We start from the raw sequence: 23,438 nt of genomic DNA, 5'->3' as shown, positions 1-23,438 counted from the left end.
CTTTTAAAAAATATTAAGTAAAAATTATATATTCACTGTGGTAAATCTGGAAAAAAGAATAATCAACTAGAGTCCTGGAACAGAAATAAGTCCAGTTAACAATTTGGTGCATAAAATTCCATTTCCTGTGTATTCTTTCAATCATTTCAGCCATTAGTCTACAATGTTCTATTGAACACTTACTATTTTGTGTGGTAGGCAGTGATAAATAGAAGTTTTTTGTGTTCTCACAAAGTGAATTCATAATGTTTTATAGCCTGCTTTTTTTTTCACTGAAGCAAGTGGGGGTCAGAGCGATCAAACAAAATTCTTTGGTTTAATAACTTTTACTCTAAAATGTGATCTTTAAATAGAGATGGCTTAGAACAAGCAAAAAGATGTCAGGGAGCTCTTGGTTTCTGTTTAGAACTCCATAGTCTCCAGACATAGTGAAAATCAAATGGATAGAGGGCTGCCGTGGGCCACTGGCAGCCCAGCTGGAGGAGCTGAAATCAGTGCACTAGGCCCAAGGCTGTAGCAGGGTCCCGGCCAGTCTTAGGCCAAGATAATACTCAGGCTGAGGGAGCATGAGAAGGCCTCGAGGAGAACTCAAAGAGCCCCAGCACCCCAGGAGAAGCCAGACCAGCTCTCAGTGAAGGAGCTACTGTTCAACTCCAGCATCAGCCACTAGATGGTCCTGCCCATATTTATCATCTCCTTCTTCTCAGACATGATCTGCCACTTACTTATGTTCACCCTGGTACAGAGCGACAAGAAGCTCACCCAGGAGCAAGTTGCTGAACAGTTAAGTCCTAATTTGAAGCAGAGCCTTCAGTGAAAATGGAAATTACATTCCCAAAAAGTCTTTTCTTGACATGAGAATATTACATCGACAACCCAGAGGATAAAAATATCACCACTTCCTCCCACTATGCTCTCAGGCATGATGAAAGGAAATATAACAAATGTCATCCCTATGATTCTTACTTGTGAATGGGTCAACATGACACACTCAGGCATTGTTGCAACCAAGGTCCTATTTCCACTGACCCTCTGTTTTCTGTTGTTGTTTGTTTGTTTTGAGACGGAGTCTTGCTCTTTTGCCCAGGCTGGAATGCAATGGCACCATCTCGGCTCACTGCAACCTCAGCCTCCCAGGTTCAAGCGATTCTCCTGCCTCAGCCTCCCAAGTAGCTGGGATTACAGGTGCCTGCCATCATGCCCGGCTAATTTTTGTGTTTTTAGTAGAGACAGGGTTTCACAGCGTTGGCCAGGCTGGTCTCAAACTCCTGACCTCAGGTGATCCACCCGCCTCGGCCTCCTAAAGTGCTGGGATTACATGCGTGAGACAGTGCGCCCAGCAGATCCTCTGGTCCTATCCTGCGGCAAGTTATCAAACTACTCACATTAGATCCACCCTGAATGAGCTCTGTATCCTGGTATCTCCTCAACGTATTTGGGCTTCAGAGAATTTACTGTGATTCTGGGCCAAGATAATGGCAATTGACCAATAAGAAATGAGGCAGGAAGAGATAACCAGAGCAGCCATGGCCATGCCCACAGACACCAGCAAAGCTTCCAAGACAAAGTAGAAAGTTTTGGAGCTGATGCATTACCAGTGGACACCAGATGATGTCAAAGCGCTCACGGGCAAAGACCTTCACTTTGAAGGAAGTCCAAAAAGGAGTTACAAGACCAAGTGCCATGGCTCACGCCTGTAATCCTAGCACTTTGGGAGGCTGAAGAGGACGCATCACTTGAGGCCAGGAGTCTGAGACCAGTCCGGCCAACGTGGGGAAACCCTGTCTCTACTAAAAGTACAAAAATTAGCTGGGCATGCTGGCACTCGCCTGTAATCTCAACTATTCCGGAAAACCACTTGAACCTAGGAGGTGAAGGTTGCAGTGAGCCATGATCGCGCCACTGCACTCTAGCCTGGGCAACAGAGTGAAGCTCTGTCACAAAATAAATAAATAAATAAATAGTTACAAACCTCTATTTTTTGAAGACAAAGCAGTAAAGATTAGCTCTGCCAGAACTTGGAGTAGCCCTTAACCTGCTAACTTGTGTTTGAGCTAGAGCCTCTCAGAATTAAAAAAAGAAAAAAAAAAAAAAAAAAGGATCGCTAGGCGCAGTGGCTCACACCCGTAATCCCAACACTTTGGGAGGCCAAGGCGTGATGACTGCTTGAGGCCAGGAATTCAACACCAACCTGGGCAACCAAGCAAGACCCCGTTCTCCACAAAAAATAATTTAAAAATTAAAAAATTATCCAGGCATGGTGGCCTGTAGTCCTGGCTACTCAGGAAGCTGAATTAGGAGGATCGCCCAGGAGCCAAGGAATTCAAGGCTGTGGCACCACTGCACTGCAGCCTGGGCAACAGAGCGAGGCCCTGTGTCTAAAAAAATTAAAAATACAATACATAAATATTAAAAAATAAAACATAATAATTTAAAAAGAAAGACATATGAGCCTCTCAGCATACAGCAAGGATCATTCTTATCTGAGCCAGGTTTCCCTTTATGCCTGAAACTAGAAAAAATGAAGGGCGTGTGCTGGATGATTTACAGGCAAAGAGCCATTTTAAAAATGTTTTACATTTTTCCTTCTGGTGACTCTAGAAATGAAAGGCAGAGAAAGGGGAAAACTTAAGCTAGCCAAAATATAAACGTTTACCAAAAATTCAATCTTTGAAAAAGCATAATTATTTTCTGAAAGATTTCATGTAAACCAAAAAAAAAGGGCCGGGCGCAGTGGCTCATGCCTGTAATCCCAGCATGTTGGGAGGCCAAGGTGGGCGGATCACGAGGTCAGGAGATCGAGACCATCTGGCTAACACAGTGAAACCCTGTCGCTGGCTAACACAGTGAAACCCTGTCGCTACTAAAAATATAAAATATTAGCTGGGCGTGGTGGCGGGCACCTGTAGTCCCAGCTACTCAGGAGGCTGAGGCAGAAGAATGGCAAGAACCCAGGAGGCGGAGCTTGCAGTGAGCCGAGACTGCGCCACTGCACTCCAGCCTGGACAACAGAACAAGACTCTCCCTCAAAAAAAAAAAAAAAGAAAGAAAGAAAAAGCATTATTAATTATAACTAATTATTATATGCAGTCTGACTTTTAATCACAGTAAGCTCCTATTTTCTTGGGATCCAAGCACCCTGAATTTTTATATTTAATTGTGTTAGTATTTTTATAACTTTCTTTACAAAAGTAATAATTTTCATTATCAAAAATTTCGAAACTATAGATAAGCAAAATGAATCTCCCTGTATTGTTCATTTTGAGCCTACAGGATGACATGAAGAGCAAATATGTGAAAACTTCATTCACACAAACTCTTTTCAGACAGATTATCCAGGGCCAGGAGACGTAGCAAACCTTCTTTATATATTAATACTATCCAGGGAAAATTAGTGACCCTGACATACTGCTAGATCTATTTCCTAGAACTTTCAAGACCATCAAAGACAGGTTAAGTAATGGGAAGTTCTTGATCTACAGTTGAGAATATTATCAAACTCACTGAAAAAAAATGATTTTCTATACAGTATATGTCCAGTCAGTTGAACTAAAAACCCCAAATATTCTAGATAAGAGTTTACATAACTTTTTAAGAAGGTAGAGAGATCAACTGCTGGCAGACATGTAGGTGGGGGTTGCCCAAGAATTTTTCTGTTTGGAACAAATGTCCAGGGAAGTGGCAGGGTACCATTTCTGTATCAACAGGTAGATGAAATTTGTATAATGAGCACTGTAATCAAGAAAGAAGTGACTCTTGACTACAAATTAAACCACCCACTTTCTCTTTAAGAAACAAATCAAAGAGAAGTAAGGCTGGTCGTGGCGGCTCATGCCTGTAATCCCAGCACTTTGGGAGACCGAGGCGGGCGGATCACAAGGTCAGGAGATCGAGACCATCCTGGCCAACATGGTGAAACCCCGTCTCTACTAAAAACACAAAAAATTAGCTGTACACAGTGGCATGTGCCTGTAGTCCCAGCTACTCAGGAGGCTGAGGCAGGAGAATCACTTGAACCCGGGAGGCAGAGGTTGCAGTGAGCCGAGATCGTGCCACTGCACCCCAGCCTGGACAACAGAACAAGACTCCATCTCAAAAAAAAAAAAAAAAAAGAGAAGTAAAACTGGGAAATCAGAGTATCTGTGGACTGTATTAATGTCAATATCCTGGTTGTGATATAGTACTAAAGTCTTGCAAAATGTTACAAATGGGAGAAGAGTACAAAGGATCTCTATCATTTCTTACAACTACATATGAATTTACAATTATCTCAATAAAAATTTCCATTAAAAAAGAAATCAAATGAAGGCCAGGCACGGCGGCTCATGCCTGTAATCCCAGCACTTTGGGAGATCAAGGTGGGAGGATCACTTGAGCCTGGGAGTTCATGACCATCCTGGACAACAAGTGAGATGCTATCTCTTTTAAAAAAATAAATAAAAAATCAAATGAGATCCCCTAAATATATACTCAAATGTGTAACAGATATATGTATTTACACACACACACACACACACACAACACACAGGCAATAGCTGCATTATTCATTACAGTCCCAAACTGGAAACAGCCCAAACGTCTATAGCAGACTATATATAAATTGAGATATAATCATACAATGGAATCCTAATCTGCAATGAAAAAGAATGAACCACTGCCACATACACAACATATGAGAATGCAATATGTTGAACTGAAGAAACTAGACACAAAAGAATATACACTGTGAAATTTCCATTTATAAAAAGTTCAAACACAGGCAAAATGAATCTATGCTGTTATGGTAATACAGTGGGTACCTCTGGGGATGAGGAAGAACCAGATGGTGGTTATACAAGTGTGCTCACTTACTACAGTGACATCTTATGGCTAAATCTCAAAAATATAGGCAGTATGTAAAGTAGTCAAATTCATAGAAACACAAAGTAGAATGTGACTGCCAGGCGTTGGGGAAAGGAAAAAAAGGGAATTTGTTTAATGAGTATAGTCTCAATTTTGCAAGATGTAAAAGTTCTGAAGAACCCTGATTCACAACAATATTCAATATTCAAAATTTAAAACAATTGAATTGTATACTTAAAAATGTTTAAGATAGGCCAGGTGCAGTGGCTCAGGCCTATAATCCCAGGACTTTGGGAGGCTGAGGCAGGAGGATCAGTAGAGGCCAGGGGTTGAAGACCAGCCTGGGCAACACAGCAAGACCCCCATCTATATTAAAAATAAAGAAAAAAAATTGGCCAGGTGTGGTGGTACACGCCTGTAGTCCCAGCTACTTGGCAGGCTGAGGCAGAAAGACTGCTTGAGTCCAGGAGTTCAGGGCTGCAATGAGCTATGATCACACCACCGCACTCGAGCCTGAGTGACAGACCAAGACCCTGTCTTTAAAACAAACAAATGTTTAAGATGGTAGATTTCGGCTCACACCTGTAATCCCAGCACTTGGGGAGGCTGAGGCAGGTAGACCACCTGAGGTTGGGAGTTTGAGACCAGCCTGGCCAACATGGCAAAACCTCATCTCTACTGAAAATACAAAAATCAGCTTGGTGTAGTGGCCCGCACCTGTAATTCCAGCTACTCAAGAGGCTGAGGCAGGAAAATCACTTGAACCCAGGAGGCGGAAATTACAGTGAGCAGAGATCACGCCACTGCACTCCAGCCTGGGTGACAGAGACTGTCTCAAAAAAACAAAAACAAAACAAAACAAAAAGATGGTAGATGTCATGCTGTTTTTACCATATATAAACTTTTAAGTAAAATACAATTAAAAATAGAAATAGGCTGGGCGCGGTGGCTCACGACTGTAATCCCAGCACTTTGGGAGGCCAAGGCAGGCGGATCATGAGGTCAGGAGTTCCAGACCATCCTGGCCAACACAGTGAAACCCCATCTCTACCAAAAATATCAAAATTAGCTAGGTGTAGTGGCAGGCACCTGTAGTCCCAGCTCTTCAGGAGGCTGAGGCAGAAGAATCGCTTGAACCCAGGAGGCGGAGGTTGCAGTGAGCCGAGATCGAGCTCTCAGTTGATATTTCACAAGGATGCCAAGTCCATTCAGTGGAGGAAAGAACAGTCTTTTCAACAAATGATGCTGGGAAACTGGATTTCCACATGCAAAGGAAAGAAGTTGAACCCCTACCCCCTACCACATTACAACCTAAATATAAAAGCTAAAATCATAAAACTCTCAGAGAAAACATAAGGGTAAATGTTCACGACCTTGAGATTGGCAATGGATTCTTAGATATGATACCAAAAGCATGGGCAACAACAACAAAAAACAGATAAATTAGACTCCATCAAAATAAAAACTTTTGAGCATCAAAGGACATCAAGAGTAAAAAGACAATCTACAGAATGTGAGAAAATATTTACGAATCATATATTTGATCAAGAATTAATATCCAGAATACATAAAGAACTGTAACCTAGGCTGGGCGCGGTGGCTCAAGCCTGTAATCCCAGCACTTTGGGAGGCCGAGGCGGGCGGATCACAAGGTCAGGAGATCCAGACCATCCTGGCTAACACAGTGAAACCCCGTCTCTACTAAAAAATACAAAAAACTAGCCGGGCGAGGTGGTGGGCGCCTGTAGTCCCAGCTACTCGGGAGGCTGAGGCAGGAGAATGGCCTGAACCCGGGAGGCGGAGCTTGCAGTGAGCTGAGATCCAGCCACTGCACTCCAGCTTGGGCGACAGAGCGAGACTCCGTCTCAAAAAAAAAAAAAGAACTGTAACCTAACAACAAAGACACTCCAATTTAAAAGTGGGCAGAGAGCTGGGCGCAGTGGCTCACAGGCCTGTAATCCCAGCACTTTGGGAGGCCAAGGCGGGCGGATCACGAGGGCAGGAGATAGAGACCATCCTGGCTAACAGGTGAAACCCTGTCTCTACTAAAAATACAAAAAATTAGCCGGGCCTGGTGGCGGGCGCCTGTAGTCCCAGCTACTCGGGAGGCTGAGGCAGCAGAATGGCGTGAACCCGGGAGACGGAGCTTGTAGTAAGCCGAGATCGTGCCACTGCACTCCAGCCTGGGCGACAGAGCGAGACTCCGTCTCAAAAAAAAAAAGAAAAAAAAAAGTGGGCAGAGAAAGAGCTCTCTCGCTCTCTCTCCTTCTTCTCACCTCCAAATTTTAAAAAAGGCAAAGAACTCTAGTAGACATTTTTCCAAAGAAAATATACAAATGACCAATAAGACGATGAAAAGATGTGCAATATCAGTAGTCATTAAGGAAATGAATTCTGTCAGAAAGGGATTCCCCAAACCAAAAAAAAGAAATGAAAATCAAACCATAATGAGACACCACTTTACACCTGCTAGGATGGCTACAATTAAAAAAAAAAAAAAAATCAAAAAATGGGTTATTTGTATATTGCTGGTGGGAATATAAAATAGTGCAGCTGCTGTGGGAAATAGTTTGGAGGTTCCTCAAAAAGCCAAACATAGAATTTCCATATGACCCAACAATTTCACTCTTAGATATGTCCAAATGAACTAAAAGCAGATTCACACAGATACTTGTACACCAATGTTCACTGCAGCATTGTTCACAAAAGCCAAATGGTGGACAACCCATGCCTATAAACAGATGAATAGATACACAAAATGTGGTATATACATAAAATATTATTCAGCCTTAAAAATGAATGAAATGGGCCAGGTGCGGTGGCTCAAGCCTGTAATCCCAGCACTTTGGGAGGCCGAGACAGACGGATCATGAGGTCAGGAGATAGAGACCATCCTGGCTAACACGGTGAAACCCCGTTTCTACTAAAAGATACAAAAAATTAGCCGGGCGAGATGGCGGGCGCCTGTAGTCCCAGCTACTCGGGAGGCTGAGGCAGGAGAATGGCGTGAACCCGGGAGGCGGAGCTTGTAGTGAGCGGAGATCGCGCCACTGCACTCCAGCCTGAGTGACAGAGGGAGACTTGGGAGAAAAAAAAAAAAAAAAAAAAAAAAAAAAAGAATGAAATTCTGATACATACTACAACATGAATGAACCTTGAAGACATTATGCTAAGTAAAATAAGCCAGATACAACAGGACAAATAGTGTTGATTCCATTTATATCCTAGAGTAGTCAAATTGATAGAAACAAAAACTAGAACTGTGATTACCAAAGGCTGAGAAGAGGGGGAAAGAAGGACTTACAGGTACAGAGTTTCAGTTTGGAGTAATGAAAAATTCTGGAGATAGGTGGTAGTGATGATTGCACAGCAATGTTAATGTACTTAATGCCACTGAACTGTACACTTAACAATTAATAAAATGGTAAATTTTGTGTTATATTTTACAAATAAAAATAAAACACATTATGCTAAGTGAAAGAAGCCAAATACAAAATGACAAATATTACATGATTCCATTTATATGGGGTACCTAAAAAAGGCAAATTCAATAGAGACAGAAAGTAGATTAGGCATTAGCTTGAGTTTGGGGAGAGGCATACGGAGTTATGGCTTAATGGTTAGGGTTTCTGTTTGGGATGGTAATGAAAAAATTTTGGATATAGATGGTGGTGATGACTGCATAACAGTGTAAACATAATTAACGCCACTGAATTATACAATTAAAAATGGTTAAAATGGCAAAGTTTGTTATCTATATTTCACCACAATAAAAGAAAGAGTAAAGTTAGGTTTATATATCTATAATTAATATAAACTAAAAATGTGCTTTTGTCTGTCTGAATCGTAACAAAACAAGACAGAAGTATATGGGAGGTTATGCTCAGTAGTCTAGATTAACTGTCTATACTATTCAAATCCACTAGACACTCAAAAATTCCTCCCTACTTTTTATTAAGTAAACCTAGTAAGACAGTAGATATTTCCCATTTTCTTCTAGGATTTGCTTTGTATTTAAACCTCGTGTGAACTTGCAAAAAACATTCTTCCAACCTGAATAGCCTTGTACTTTAACACTAATGGACTCTGTGTCTACTTAATATTATGTACGCAGTTACACAATATTACAAATGAAATGCTTCAAATGAACTATACTGCTGCCAAGATTATAAACCGCCAAAAGAGACAAAACAATGATTGTGGTCTATTCATTTCTATCTAAGTCAAGCAATAATAATCAAGTGAAATACTTTACAGCTACAAAGGAAATTTTGCCATGTCCTCTTGTGAAAAATTTTATCCAGTTCAACTGTCCAAAGAATATGTGATAGGAATAGAGGAAATCTATTGACTTTTCCTTAAGTTCATTTACTTTACTAAGTACTATTGGAACGCAGACAGAAAATCTGTTTCAACAGAGAAAGAGGACAAATTCCTTACGGAAAATAATACTTCCAGATTACTAATTCTATGGAAATAGGTGACTGCCGGGCAGAAAAGAGGAGAATGTGAAGAATGGCAGCTACAGAATAAATATCTTGTTGGAAAAAAAATTACACAAATTCTCTGTGGGTGGAAATTCCATAGTGATGTAATAAAAATATAACAATGGAGATATACTAGAGACCACCTGACTTGGAAAATTAAATCTAGAAACGTAAGATTGAGGAAGTACAAAATTAGGCCTGGTGATGCAAAGGGGGTTCCTCTAGCTAAACACGTTACCTCATCAAAATAAAACATGGAGGTTAAAATTTTGGAGAGGACAAAAACTACTTCCTAAAAAACAGTCTGCAGGGCAGAGAAAGATAACAGACCTGGGGGGTGAACAGGAGGAAATGGTCAGGTCTATAGGTATTTGCATTTGGGTTAGAATGAGCCTGATAAGAAAAGGCTGTCACCTAAGAGAGGCAAACCAGCTGGCTGCCAGGAATGGTGTAACCTTGGCAGGGTCTGAAGTGCAGGTCTGCAGATCCAAACATAACTTGACATCCTTATCCCCACAAGATGGGGTCCCACCGCACTGAACGCCATAGGTTCCTTCATGGTATTTATGTATCACAATTGCAATTATTTATTTAATATCTTTCTTCTCCATCAGACTAGATAAACTCCACTGGGAACAGAGACCACATCTGTCCCATTCATGGCTGTTTTAGAACACAGCCTGGTGCCTGGAACATAATGGGAGCTAGGGAGTGAGCACATACACAGCTCACAAATGCGAACACACACTTGTGTGTTCTAGGATTTGCTTTGTACTTTAACACTGTTAAAGTGCATGCCATGCCCCTGGGCAAAATGAATACATAAATGAAAGTAGATTCCTTGATCAGGTCACCTCCCTGGGCAGTGGTAAAGGTTAAATTCTGCCTCCTCGGCCAGGAGTGGTGGCTCATGCCTATAATCCCAGCAGTATGGGAGGCCGAGGCGGGCAGATCATGAGGTCAGGAGATCGAGACCATCCTGGCTAACACGATGAAACCCTGTCTCTACTAAAAATACAAAAAACTAGCCAGGCATGGTGGCGGGCGCCTGTAGTCCCAGCTACTCGGGAGGCTGAGGCAGGAGAATGGCGTGAACCCAGGAGGCGGAGCTTGCAGTGAGCCGAGATCCCGCCACTGCACTCTAGCCTGGGCGACAGAGCAAGACTCCGTCTCAAAAAATAAATAAATAAATAAATAAATAAAAATAAATAAATTCTGCCTCATCTTATTTCTCACCTTCCCTAGAACTAACCACTTGGAACCACTCTTGGCAGAGAGTATTCTTTTTATAAAATTATAATATGAGGCCGGGCACAGTGGCTCACTCCTGTAATCCCAGCATTTGGGAGGCTGAGCTGGAAAGATCACCTGAGGTCAGGAGTTTGAGACCAGCCTGACCAACATGGTGAAACCCTGTCTCTGTTAAAAACACAAAAAATTAGCCAGGCGTGGTGGCGGGTACCTGCAATCCCAGCTACTCGGGAGGCCGAGGCAGAAGAATTGCTTGAACCCGGGAGGCAGAGGTTGTAAAGAGACCGTGCCAGTGCACTCCAGCCTGGGAGACACAGTGAGACTCCATCTCAAAAATAAATGAATTAATTAAATTAATTATAATGTTAATTCCACTGGCCAGGCAACAATCAACTTTCTTCTGACCAGCCTTAGAGAAATGCAGGAGGAATTATTAGTCAAACTCCAAAGCTTTCAAGAAATACCCTAGGATTGTACCAAATAGAGCCTGCATTCTCAGCAGTCTTAAGGCAAGGCCACTCTATACCTCACACAACAATTGCCTGGGCACAGATCTTCCCTGCAAATCCAAGTTATCTAATTTATCTTTCAATCCTTCAAAGCACTTGCCACTTGGTACTCAAAAGATGCTGCAGGAAACAATGGAATTTTGTATTAAATGCAATTTTGTATTAAAAACAAAATAATCACTAACACTTACTGAGCTCTTTAAGCCAGGTGATATGCCATAGTAAATCTATATATGCATTATTTAAATTACTTGTTACAACCACAACTACCCTGTGAAGTATGTGCTATTATCTCCATTTTACAGAGGGAAAAGGGCCTTTACAGAGCCCTTTACAAAGTTCCACAACTATTAAGTGGTAAAGCAGAAAGCTCAACCAGACACGTGGACCCCAAAGCTAATACCTAGCCACTAAAAAAAAAAGCTTTCAAGTCAAAAACAACAAACAACCCAATTTTAAAAAGGGCAAGACCAAACAGATACTTCATAAAAAGGCAAATATAAATGGCCAATAAGCCCATGGAAAGATACAACATCATTAGTCATCAGGAAAATGCAAGTTAAAACCACAATTATATACCATTACACACCCATTACAATGGCTTTTTTTTTTTTTTTGAGACGAAGTCTTGCCCTGTCGCCCAGGCTGAAGTGCAGTGGCGCGATCTCGGCTCACTGCAACCTCCACCTCCCAGGTTCAAGCGATTCTCCTGCCTCAGCCTCCCAAGTAGCTGGGACTACAGGCATGCGCCACCACACGTGGCTAACTTTGTATTTTTAGAAGAGATGGGGTTTCACTATATTGGCCAGGCTGGTCTCAATCTCCTGACCTCATGATCTGTCTACCTCGGCATCCCAAAGGGCTGGGATTACAGGCATGAGCCACAGTGCCTGGCCCACCACACACACATTAGAATGGCTAAAAGTAAAATAACTGACAAATACAATGTGTCAATGAAGATGTGAAGAAACTGGAAAACCTACATTGTGGTGGGAGTATAAAATGATATAAACACTTTGGGAAATGCTCTGGCAGTTGCTTAAAAAGTTAAACAGACACATAACCTAGTAATCTCACTCCTAGCAATTCTACTACTAGGTATTTGCCCAGGAGGAATAAAATCATATGGCCACACAAAGATTTGTACATGACAGTTCCTAGCAGTTTTATTCATAATAGCCCCAAACTGGAGACAACGAAAATGTCAATCAACAGGTGAACGGATAAACAAATTTTGGCATGTTCACACAATGAAATCAGAAGTTACAAATCACTGATAATACAAAAAAAATAGATGAATCTCACAGATATACTGAGCAAAAGAAGCTAGACAGAAGAGTACTTACTATAGTGTTAGAAATAAAATCAGTGTGTTTGGGGACAACACTGGTAGAAATGTTCTATACAGTCATGTGCCACACAATATGGTCAACAATGGACCATATATATGATGGTGGTCCCATAAGATTATAATACCATATTTTTATTGCACATTTTCTATGTTTAGATGCACAAATACTTGTTACTGTGTCACAACTGCCTACAGGTTTGTACAGGTTTGCAGCCTAGCAACATGAGACTATACCATACAGCTTAGGTGTGTAGTACGCTACACCACCTAGGTTTGTGTAAATATACTCTATCATGTTCATAAAGGGATAAAATCACCTAATGATGCAGTTCTCAGAATGTACCCTCATTGTGAAGTGACCCATGACCGTATATTGATTGTGATGGTGATTATACAGATGAGACATTTGTCAAAAATCACTCTCAGTCAAAATCTGTACATTTTACTGTCCCTACATTTGATTTCAATTAAGATGATTTAGAGAAAAAGTGACAGCAAAATATTGATAAACCCAAATGTTTATCAACAGGATACTGCTTAAATAAATTATGATCCATACAATAAATCCTATGCAGCTGTGGTGAAGGAGGAGGAGGGATGCCAGTTATTGCTATGGAAAGATCCCTGAGATATACAGTTAAGTGAAAAAGGCAAGACACAGATCAGTGTGCATAGTATGTTATCTTTTGTGTAAAAAAAGAGTAACTATATTCACCTTGGCTTGTATATGCAAAAAGAAACTACACAAACAATGGTACACAAACAGCGGTAGTTAACTTTAGAAGGCAGTGAACCTGGGCAGAGGGGAAGGTGGCTTTTCACTATATACCTGTTTGACCTACTTAAGAAATGAAAAAATTACCTAGGTTCCAGGAAAGGGGTAACTGTTCTAACTCCCCATACCACATTCCCAATCATTCCAAATTATATCTAAAATGTGAACAAAGCTATAAAACAGACCTAATTCCATACTCTGCAGCCATGAAAAACATTGAGGCAGATCCTAGGGTATGGTTAAGAGTACAGGCCATAGGCCAGGCATGGTGGCTCAGGCCAGTAATCCCAGCACTTTGGGAGGCTGAGGCGGACAGATCAACTGAGGTCAGGAATTCAAGACCAGCCTGGCCAACGTGACAAAACCCAAGGGGAACATCACACACCGGGGCCTGTCGTGGAGTGGGGAGAGGGGGCAGGGATAGCATTAGGAGATATACCTAATGTAAATGACGAGTTAAGAGTTGCAGCACATCAACATGGCACATGTATACATATGTAACAAACCTGCACGTTGTGCACATGTACTCTACAACTTAAAAGTATAATAAAAAAAGAAAAAAATACAAAAATTAGCTGGGCATGGTGGCAGGTGCCTGTAATCCCGGCTACTCGGGAGGCTGAGGCAGGGAGAATCGCTTGAACCCAAGAGGTGGAGGTTGCAGTGAGCCAAGATCACACCATTGCACTCCAGCCTGGGTGATGGAGCAAGACTGTCTCAAAAAAAAAAAAAAAAAAAGAGAGTAGAGTACAGGCTATAGTCACAGTGCTCGAGTTCAAACCTCACCTGTGTCACCTAACTTTATGACTGTGAAAGTTCCTCCTCTGCTCCTGTTTTCTCATCTCTAAAACAGGTTTTTGGGAAGCTAAAAGAGAAATTACATGTAAAGCACTTAGAATAATAAGCACCCAATAAATACTATGACAACTACTAGGGCAAATCAACTAATAGAATACTATAACTCTATTTCTGTATATATTTGTACATATTTGTATATATAAGTATATACATGTTTGTACATATAAGTATATGCACAGAAGATGTAGTATTCAAATTATTGGGATTGAAATAGTTTAGCCTAGCCCAACTTTAATGTGTTCAGAACACTTACGTTCGCCTACAGTTGGGCAAAATCATCTAACATGAAGCCTAACTTATAATAAAGTGTTGAATATTTAATGTAATTTATTGAATACCATACTGAAAGTGAAAAACAGAATGGTTGTATGGGTACTAACATGTCACTTTCACACCATGGTAAAGTCAAAAAATTTTAAGTCAAGCCATAGTAGTCAGGGACAGTCTGTAAATTGCTTCAATGCCATCCCTCATCTTAAAACATGTCAGTGGTTTTCTATTATCTTTTGGATCTAATCCAAACTACCTACCTGACCTTGCATGTCCTGGCTCCCGCCTAGCTCTCTGGCCATTCTTGTCCTTCATTCACTACAGACACAGCTTCTTTCAGTCCCACTGATGTGCCAAACTCTTGCTTGACTTCAAATGCTGCTGGAATGCTCTTTCCTGTATCCTTTCCAAATCAGGTTCATGACCATCAGCTCAATTAAAAATCATCTTCTCACAGAGGCTTTCCCAGATCACTCTTATTAAATTAAATCTTTCCTGATTTTTCTTTCTCGTTTATTCTCTTCATAAAAGTGCCACGATTTAAAATTATTTCATCTGTCTGTTTTTGTTTTGACTCCTCTAGAATGGTAGCTTCAAGAAGGCAGTATCATGGGATTTTTTTGTTTCGTTTGTTTGTTTTGAGACAGGGTCTCGCTGTCACCTAGGCTGGAGTGCAGTGGTGCTATCTCAGCTCACTGCAGCCTCGATGTCCTGGCCTCAAGCCGTTCTCCCACCCCAGCCTCCTGAGTGGCTGGGACTACAGGCTCATGCCACCATGCTCGTCTAATTTTCGTATTTTTTGTAGAGATGGGGTTTCACCATGTTGCCTAGGCTGGTCTCAAACTCCTGAGCTCAAGTGATCTGTCCACCTTGGCTTACCAAATGCTGGGATTACAGGTGTCAGCCACTGCACCCAGCTTTGTTTTGTTTTTAAGACAGAATCTCACTCTGTCGCCCAGGCTGGGGTTCCATGTTTATTTTTATACACCACCAAGGCCTACTACTACACAGAACTTAACAAATATTTGTTGGGTTAATAAAATGTTATCTCATTTACAAGATGGGTCCTAAAGTAATATTCTCATTTATGGTGACAGTTTCTAAAAACATATATAGGCCGGTGCTGTGGCTCACACCTGTAATCCCAGCACTTTGGGAGGCCGAGGTGGGCAGATCACTTGAGGTCAGGAGTTCGAGACCAGCCTACCCAACATGGTGAAACCCTATCTCATAAAAATTAGCCAGATGTGGTGGGAGGCACCTGTAGTGCCAGCTACTCCAGAGGCTGAGGCAGGAGAATCGCTTGAACCCAGGAGGCAGAGGTTGCAGTGAGCCAAGATAATGCTACTGCACTCCAGCCTGGGTGACAAAGCAAGAGTCCATCTTAAAATAAATAAATAAATACGCATATAAAGTTTTAAAATAGGGCTGGGCATGGTGGCTCATGCTTGTAATCCCAGCGCTTTGGGAGGCTAAGGTAGGTGGATCACCAGAGGTCAGGAGTTCAAGACCCGCCTGGCCAACATGGCGAAACACCATCTCTACTAAAAATAGAAAAATTAGCCGGGCGTGGTAGCATGCACCTGTAATCTCAGCTACTCAGGAGGCTGAAGCATGAGAATTGCCTGAATCTGGGAGGCGGAGGTTGCAGTAAGCCGAGATCATGCCATTGCACAGCAGCCTGGGTGACAAGAGCAAAACTCCATCTCAAAAAAAGAAAAAAAAGTTTAAAAATATCACAATGTGGCCGGGCGCGGTGGCTCAAGCCTGTAATCCCAGCACTTTGGGAGGCCAAGACGGGTGGATCGCGAGGTCAGGAGATCAAGACCATCCTGGCTAACACAGTGAAACCCCGTCTCTACTAAAAAATACAAAAAACTAGCCGGGCAAGGTGGCAGGCGCCTGTGGTCCCAGCTGCTAGGGAGGCTGGGGCAGGAGAATGGCGTAAACCCGGGAGGCGGAGCTTGCAGTGAGCTGAGATCCGGCCACTGCACTCCAGCCTGGGCGACAGAGCGGGACTCCGACTCAAAAAAAAAAAAAAAAATCACAATGTTATTTCAAGTCACTCTTTTGACAAATGGTTATCTATATACAAGTCAATGGCTTCCAAATTTTCACTTGTAATACCCAGTAAGAAAACAATTTTACACTGCAATCCAGTAAACACCATATACATGAGACATTATAGGCCAGGCACAGTGGCTCATGCCTGTAATCCCAACACTTCGTGAGGCCAAGGCGGGAGGATCACTTGAGCTCAGAGTTTGAAACCAGCCTGGGAAACATGATGAAACTCCATCTCTACAAAAAAATACAAAAAAAATTAGCTGGGTGTGGTAATATATGCCTGTAGTCCCAGCTTCCTGGGAGGCTGAGGGGGGAGGACTGCTTGAACCCAGGAGGCAGAGGTTGCAGTAAGCCAAGATGGCACCATTGCACTCAAGCCTGGACAACAGAGCCAGACTGTCTCCAAAAAGAAAAAAAAAAAGACATTATATATAACTGAACAAAGTTTCACAAAATTTTACTCTTGATAAGAGAGATGCACTTTGATATTTTCTATTCAATGTCATAAGATATTATAATCATTTTTATGTGATTTTTCTAAACTACTAAATAGTGGAAAGATAATGACATGCCCTACTTTCATTCATGATTTCAACAACTCATGAATGCACTGATTCAAACAATGCAAAATTAATCTGCTAGGGAAAGATAATTCAATTATATTACCAATTCTAAACTACCATATTCAAACTCCAGTATCACACTCTAACCAGTCATCAATCAAAAAAAAAAGGTAACCTATAGACACAGGACACTTAGATTAGCAACCCCTTGCTAAAGGAGGGGCCCCAAAGTGACATCAGAGTAGAAAGAGAAGGATGAACACCAATGTAAGTCTTCCCTCTCTCATCTAATAGCAACCCAATTCTTGAAGACTCATAAGCCAAAAACTTTGGTGTTATCGTTGACTCCTTTTTCTTTCATTCCCCAAATCTTGCGCACCATTAAATCCTATTGGCTCTTCCATCACAACACATCCAAAATCTGACACTTGTTCTGGTCCAACCCACTATCTCTTGTCTAATTACTAAAACAGCCTCCTAACCGGGCTCCTCAATTCTGCCCTTGTCCTCTTGAGAAGGTGAAGCCAGCTGGACTTCCTGGGTCCAGTGAGGACTTGGAGAACTTTTCTGTGTCTAGCTAGAGGATTGTAAACGGACCAATCAGAGCTCTGTGTTTAGCTAAAGGATTGTAAATGTACCAATCAGCACTCTGTAAAAACACACCAATCAACACTGTGTCTAGCTAAAGAATTGTAAATGCACCAATCAGCACTGTGTAAAAAATGAACCAATCAGCACTCTGTAAAATGGACCAATCAGCAGTCTGCAAAATGGACCAATCAGCAGGATGTGGGTGGGGACAAATAAGGGAATAAAAGCTGGCCACCCCAGCCAGCAGCAGCAACCTGCTCAGGTCCCCTTACATACTATGGAAGCTTTGTTCTTTCACTCTTCACAATAAATCTTGCTGGTGCTTACTCTTTGGGTCCGTGCCACGTTTAAGAGGTGTAACAACTCACGGTGAAGGTCCGTGGCTTCATTCTTAAAGTCAACGAGACCAAGAACCCACCAGAAGGAACCAACTCCAGACACACTCTTCCTTCAGTCTTTCACAACAATGTAGTCAGAATGATCCCATTAAGCCATTAAGTCACATCATGTCACTCTTCTGCTCCAGTGATTTCCCATCTCAGAATAAGAGCCAAAGTCCTTCCTAAAAGGAAGTTGCATGTGATCTGCCCTCCCCTGATCATTCTGATCTCATCTGCAACTATCCAACCACTGTGGCCTCCCTCACTGTTCCTCAAACACACCAGACATCCTCCCATCTTAAGGCCTTTGAACTTGTTTCCTCTGCCAGGAATGCTCTTCCTACAGATATCCTCATGGCTGGCTCCCTCACTTTGCTCCTGGCTTTTACTTAAGTCATCTTCATAAAGTTATCTGGCCACCATTGCTAAACTTTCAAACCCTCCTCCTCACACCACATACACATTCCACAGTCCTCCTCCCTGTATTATTATTATTATTATTATTATTATTATTATTATTATTATTATTTTTGTGATGGAGTCTCGCTGTATCACCAGGCTACAGTGCAGTGCCACAATCTCGGCTCACTGCAACCTCCATCTTCTGGGTTCAAGTGATTCTCCTGCCTCAGCCTCCCGAGTAGATAGGACTACAGGCACATGCCACCACGCCCAGCTAATTTTTGTATTTTTAGTAGAGATGGGGTTTCACCATGTTGGCCAGGATGCTCTGGATCCAGACCTCATGATCCACCCGCCTCAGCCTCCAAAAGTGCTGGGATTACAGGCGTGAGCCACCATGTCCAGCCCTCTGTATTATTGTTCTTCTTAGTGCTCACCACTACCTAACGTAGTATATATTTTAGTTATTTATTCTTATTATCTGCCTCCTGTGCCATGTAATCTCCATGAGGGCATAGCTGTTCATTCACTACTAAATCCCCAGCACCTAGAACAGTGTCTGGAACATAGTAAAGGCTTAACAAATAAGTGAATGAATGAGTAGGCTTGGAATGAACAAGAAAACAGAATAGTTTAAATAAGAATAGCTAATTAGGCTGAGTGCAGTGGCTCACACCTGTAATCTCAGCACTTTGGGAGGCCCAGGCAGGAGGATCCCTTGAGCCCAGGAGTTCTAGACCACACTGGGCAACATAGTGGGACCCCAATTCTACAAAAAATTTAAAAAATTAGCCAGGCGTGGTGGTGCACTCCTTTCCCTAACTATTCGGGAGGTTGAAATGGAAGGATCACTTGACCCCAGGAGACTGAGGCTGCAGGGAGCCGCACTCCAGCCTGGGTGAAAGTAAGACCTTGTCTCAAAAAACAAAAAAACTGCTGGTAAAGATCTGCAGCTCAAGCTCCAAGGGAAACTGGCACATTAGTGATGTCTCTGGCTATATCAACATGTGGTTGAAACAGGTTAGTTACTTCTGGAATCTTCACAGAGGAAAAAAAAAAAAAAGAAACAGGTAGCAACTATTACTTGAGACTGAATTAATGCTGTCTGTAAGGGCTGAGTGTTCCCTCCAAGCTCACCATCTATTCTGAATCAATCAAGAAAAAAAAATGGGGGGAAATAAAACCACAAATGAAAAACATGATTTTCTTTTTTTTCTCTTTTTTTGAGACAGAGTCTCGCTCTGTCACCCAGGTTGGAGTCCAGCAGCACCATCTCAACTTACTGCAGCCTCCGCCTCCCAGGTTCAAGCGATTCTCCTACCTCAGCCTCCCAAGTAGCGGGGATCACAGGTGCCACCACGCCTGGCTTTATTTTGTATTTTTAGCAGAGATGAGGTTTCACCATGTTGGCCAGACTGGTCTCAAACTCCTGACCTCAGGTGATCTGCCCGCCTCTGCCTCCAAAACTGCTGGGATTACAGGCATAAGTCACTGCGCCTGGCCAAAAACCTTGATTTTCTACCCATTATGAACCATGCTTTAGCATGAAACTTATTATGAAGCAAATACCAGAAGTCATAGCTAAGGCTAGAATTTTGAAGTAATGCTATGCAGACAAGAGAAATCAAGAGATCTGTCAAATCTGCTACTAACTGATTGTATGACGAGGGTCTCTCTGAACCTATTACTCGTACCTCTGTTAAAATAAAAATCACCACTATCCAAGTCACCCTCGACTAGTTGTTCTGAAGATGAAATAATGGGAAAGCCCCCACCCCCTTTTTTTTTGGAGTCTCACTCTGTCGCCCGGACTGGAGTGCAATGGCGCGATCTTGGCTCACTGCAACCTCTGCCTCCCTGGTTCAAGTGATTCTCCTGCCTCAGCCTCCCGAGTAGCTGGGACTACAGAGTCTCAGGCTGGAGTGCAGTGGGGTGCAGTGGCGTGATCTCAGATCTCAGCTCACTGAAAGCTCCGCCTCCCGGGTTCCCGTCATTCTCCTGCCTCAGTCTCCCAAGTAGCTGGGACTACAGGCGCCCACCATCACTCCCGGCTAATATTTTGTATTTTTAGTAGAGACGGGGTTTCACCGTGTTAGCCAGGATGGTCTCGATCTCCTGATCTCGTGATCCGCCCGTCTCGACCTCACAAAGTGCTGGGATTACAGGCGAGACCCACCGCACCCCATCGGAAAGCACTTTTAAAAGCATAAAATGCCATACACCATACAAATGCAAGAAGTTACTAAATTCTGAGTTTGTTAAGTTATTGCTCACTATTAAGATTTATTAAAAATAATGTTCTTTGGCCGGGCGCGGTGGCTCAAGCCTGTAATCCCAGCACTTTGGGAGGCCGAGACGGGTGGATCACGAGGTCAGGAGATCGAGACCATCCTGGCTAACACGGTGAAACCCCGTCTCTACTAAAAATACAAAAACTAGCCGGGCGAGGTGGCGGGCACCTGTAGTCCCAGCTACTCGGGAGGCTGAGGCAGGAGAATGGCGTAAACCCGGGAGGCGGAGCTTGCAGTGAGCTGAGATCCGGCCACTGCACTCCAGTCTGGGCGACAGAGCGAGACTCCACCTCAAAAAAAAAAAAAAATAAAAATAAAAATAAAAATAATGTTCTTTGGGGGAAACTTTTACATTTTAAAAGTTTTTCGAATTAAAAGTCAGGATGCAGAGATTTCTCTTTTAGGCCCCAAATTAATCGAAAAAATATTTCACTAGTATATTTGCTTCAGAGAAATAGAAGTGAACTTTCACAAGTCATTAATCTATTGCTCAAAATAAAATGATCTCACACACACACGGGCACACACACAATCAAAGCTTCAAACCAATCTTTATTGGCTGCATATCACTAGTTGCCTGGGGTTGGGAGAGAATGACTGCAAAGGGAAAGGAAGCTTTTTAGAGTGATGGAAATGGTTTATGTCTTAACATGGATGAATACATTTTTCAAAACTCAGCAAAATGTACATTTTAGATAGGCACAATTTACGTATTTACATTACACCTCAATAAAGTTAGTTTAAATTTGTAAGTCTATCCTGTTTCCTTAATTAAAAAAAAAATTAGTTGCACCATGGTCTCAAAGATAATTTTTAAAATGAGATCTAATGCAACAGGCTTGAAGATTAAATAAAACAGGCTTGAATATTTAAGAAAAATGACAAAACATGAGTCAATGACAAAAAAAAAAAGGTTGATTTATGAATTTCTGGCCTCAAGGTCAACTCAGATTAGGGGGAAAATAAAACAATGGAGGCATAATCAAGATGCGGGAGCGTGCGGAGAGAAATCTCAGCTTCTACTCTAGAAGACAAAAACCAAAAACGGTATTACTTCAGAAGGCACACTGGAAAAGCACAGCTGTGGGTGCACTTCAGACCTAGGTTCAACGGATCTAGACCGTTAACTGCATGGCCTTGAGAGTTCTCAACCTGTGAGCCTCAGTTTCCCTTTCTGTAAAATAAAGATAATGATGGCTTAGAGTTTAGCTGAGCACACAGCAAGTGCTCGACACATAAGTAATACATGATATTACATAAGGCATCAGAACTCGGAGCTGACTGGAAATGCATGCAAACTAAAGCCTTCTCCCCAATCCCACCCCAGTTTCCCTCTGAGGGTCGTGATCCCTTTCGTACGCCTTATCGCCCCCAGCCAAGCCTCCCTTCCTTCCCACATACCCTCCACACAGCCTTTTCACCCCTCGCCCCAGCAGCTCCAGAGGCCTCCCACCTCCCAGGCCCCACCTCGTTGAGGAAGCGGGTGACATCGTAGACTCGCCCATGGATCACAAGCCACAGTTCCTTCAAGGAGTTGCGCTTTGCCACCTCCTCCAATCGGTAATAGGTGACTGAGGTCTCGACTTCCTGCCCTTTCCCATCGCTACCGCTAGCTTCCGCAGTCGCCATTGAACCGGACATACCGCCTCTCCACCGCTAACTGAGATTCCGCGACTACTTTCCTGGAGAGCCCGCTCTCAGCCTTCCTCGGCTTCCGTAACCAGGGCCCATAAGGCCTTGAGACGGTTCCTAGCAACAGCCAATCACACTTCCGAATGGTGCCTGGTTCGTTTTCTTTTCACCAATGAAACGAGTGACTCAGTTAGAAGTCCCGCCCACTCCTCGCCAGATCCTCCAGGCGAAAGTCTGGTTCGAGGTCGAACTAACCAATTAGGGTCGTTCAACCCCTCCAACCTCGCCAATCAGATACTGCGATTTTTGGACTGGCGCCGAAAAGAGGTGTGCAGACAGCTGTCACCTCAGGAGAGGTTCCCCTTCGCTCAGCCTGTGGGCCTTTAGGGTCTCCAGTGTTCCGCTTCCCTTCCCATCGCTGTGGCTTTCTCCTGAGTCTCAGGAAGCTCGTTTCCCCTACACTACCGGCACAGCTTGTATCCCAACCCTGATTTTACATCTTTGCTGCCTCCAGGTCGTGATCTGGACAATCCCGTCTCTCCTCAGTTTCCCCATCAGTGAAATGGGCTTGATAAGCTCTCTCTTACAAATGGGTTGGCCTTTTTTCTTTTCTTTTCTTTTCTTTTTTTTTTTTTTTTTTTTTTTTTTTTTGAGACAGGGTCTCGCTCTGTCACCCAGGCTGGAGTGCAGTGGTGCGATCTTGGCTCACTGCAACCTCCGCCTCCCAGGTTCAAGCGACTCTCCTGTCTCAGCCTCCCGAGTAGCTGGAATTACAGGCATGCGCCACCACGCCCGGCTAATTTTTGTATTTTTACTAGAGACGGGGTTTCACCATGTTGGCCAGGCTGGTCTTGAACTCCTGACCTCCGCCCGCCTAGGCCTCCCAAAGGGCTGGGATTACAGGCGTGAGCCACCGCGCCTGGCCTGGTTTGCCTATTTTAATGAGAGTGCCTGTAAAGCGCTTGGCGCATAGTAATCGCTAAACAGGGTAGCCAATTAGAAAGGCAATTGCTGTCCCGAGTCCTTGGGACAGCAATTGGGGGTAGAGCGTGCCAAGTATCCCATGTTTCTACCACCATTCAGAATCCGATTTTCAAACGAATTCTGTCATGATCTGGATCAATCTGCACTATTTTAGTCTCTACGTGATCTAAAATAGAATTGAACTT

The 23,438-nt window shown here is 42.9% G+C and overlaps 1 protein-coding gene across 1 annotated transcript in view; it reads right to left on the bottom strand.

Annotated features, from left to right (window-relative positions):
* LOC111541408 (cytochrome b5 type B) overlaps window positions 1-22,461 on the bottom strand; it is a 41,304-nt gene extending 18,843 nt beyond the window's left edge. Inside the window, exon 1 of the mRNA XM_023210293.1 lies at window positions 22,105-22,461. Coding sequence (XP_023066061.1) covers window positions 22,105-22,278 — 174 coding nt within the window. The 5' untranslated portion in view covers window positions 22,279-22,461. The remainder of the gene's footprint in view (window positions 1-22,104) is intronic.
* Window positions 22,462-23,438: the final 977 nt, after the last annotated feature.

The sequence above is a fragment of the Piliocolobus tephrosceles genome, chromosome 17 (assembly GCF_002776525.5).
Source record: "Piliocolobus tephrosceles isolate RC106 chromosome 17, ASM277652v3, whole genome shotgun sequence".
In the NCBI taxonomy this organism is placed as follows: domain Eukaryota; kingdom Metazoa; phylum Chordata; class Mammalia; order Primates; family Cercopithecidae; genus Piliocolobus; species Piliocolobus tephrosceles.
The sequence above is the reverse complement of the archived record's forward strand: the minus strand, read 5'-3'. Positions and strand labels throughout refer to the sequence as shown.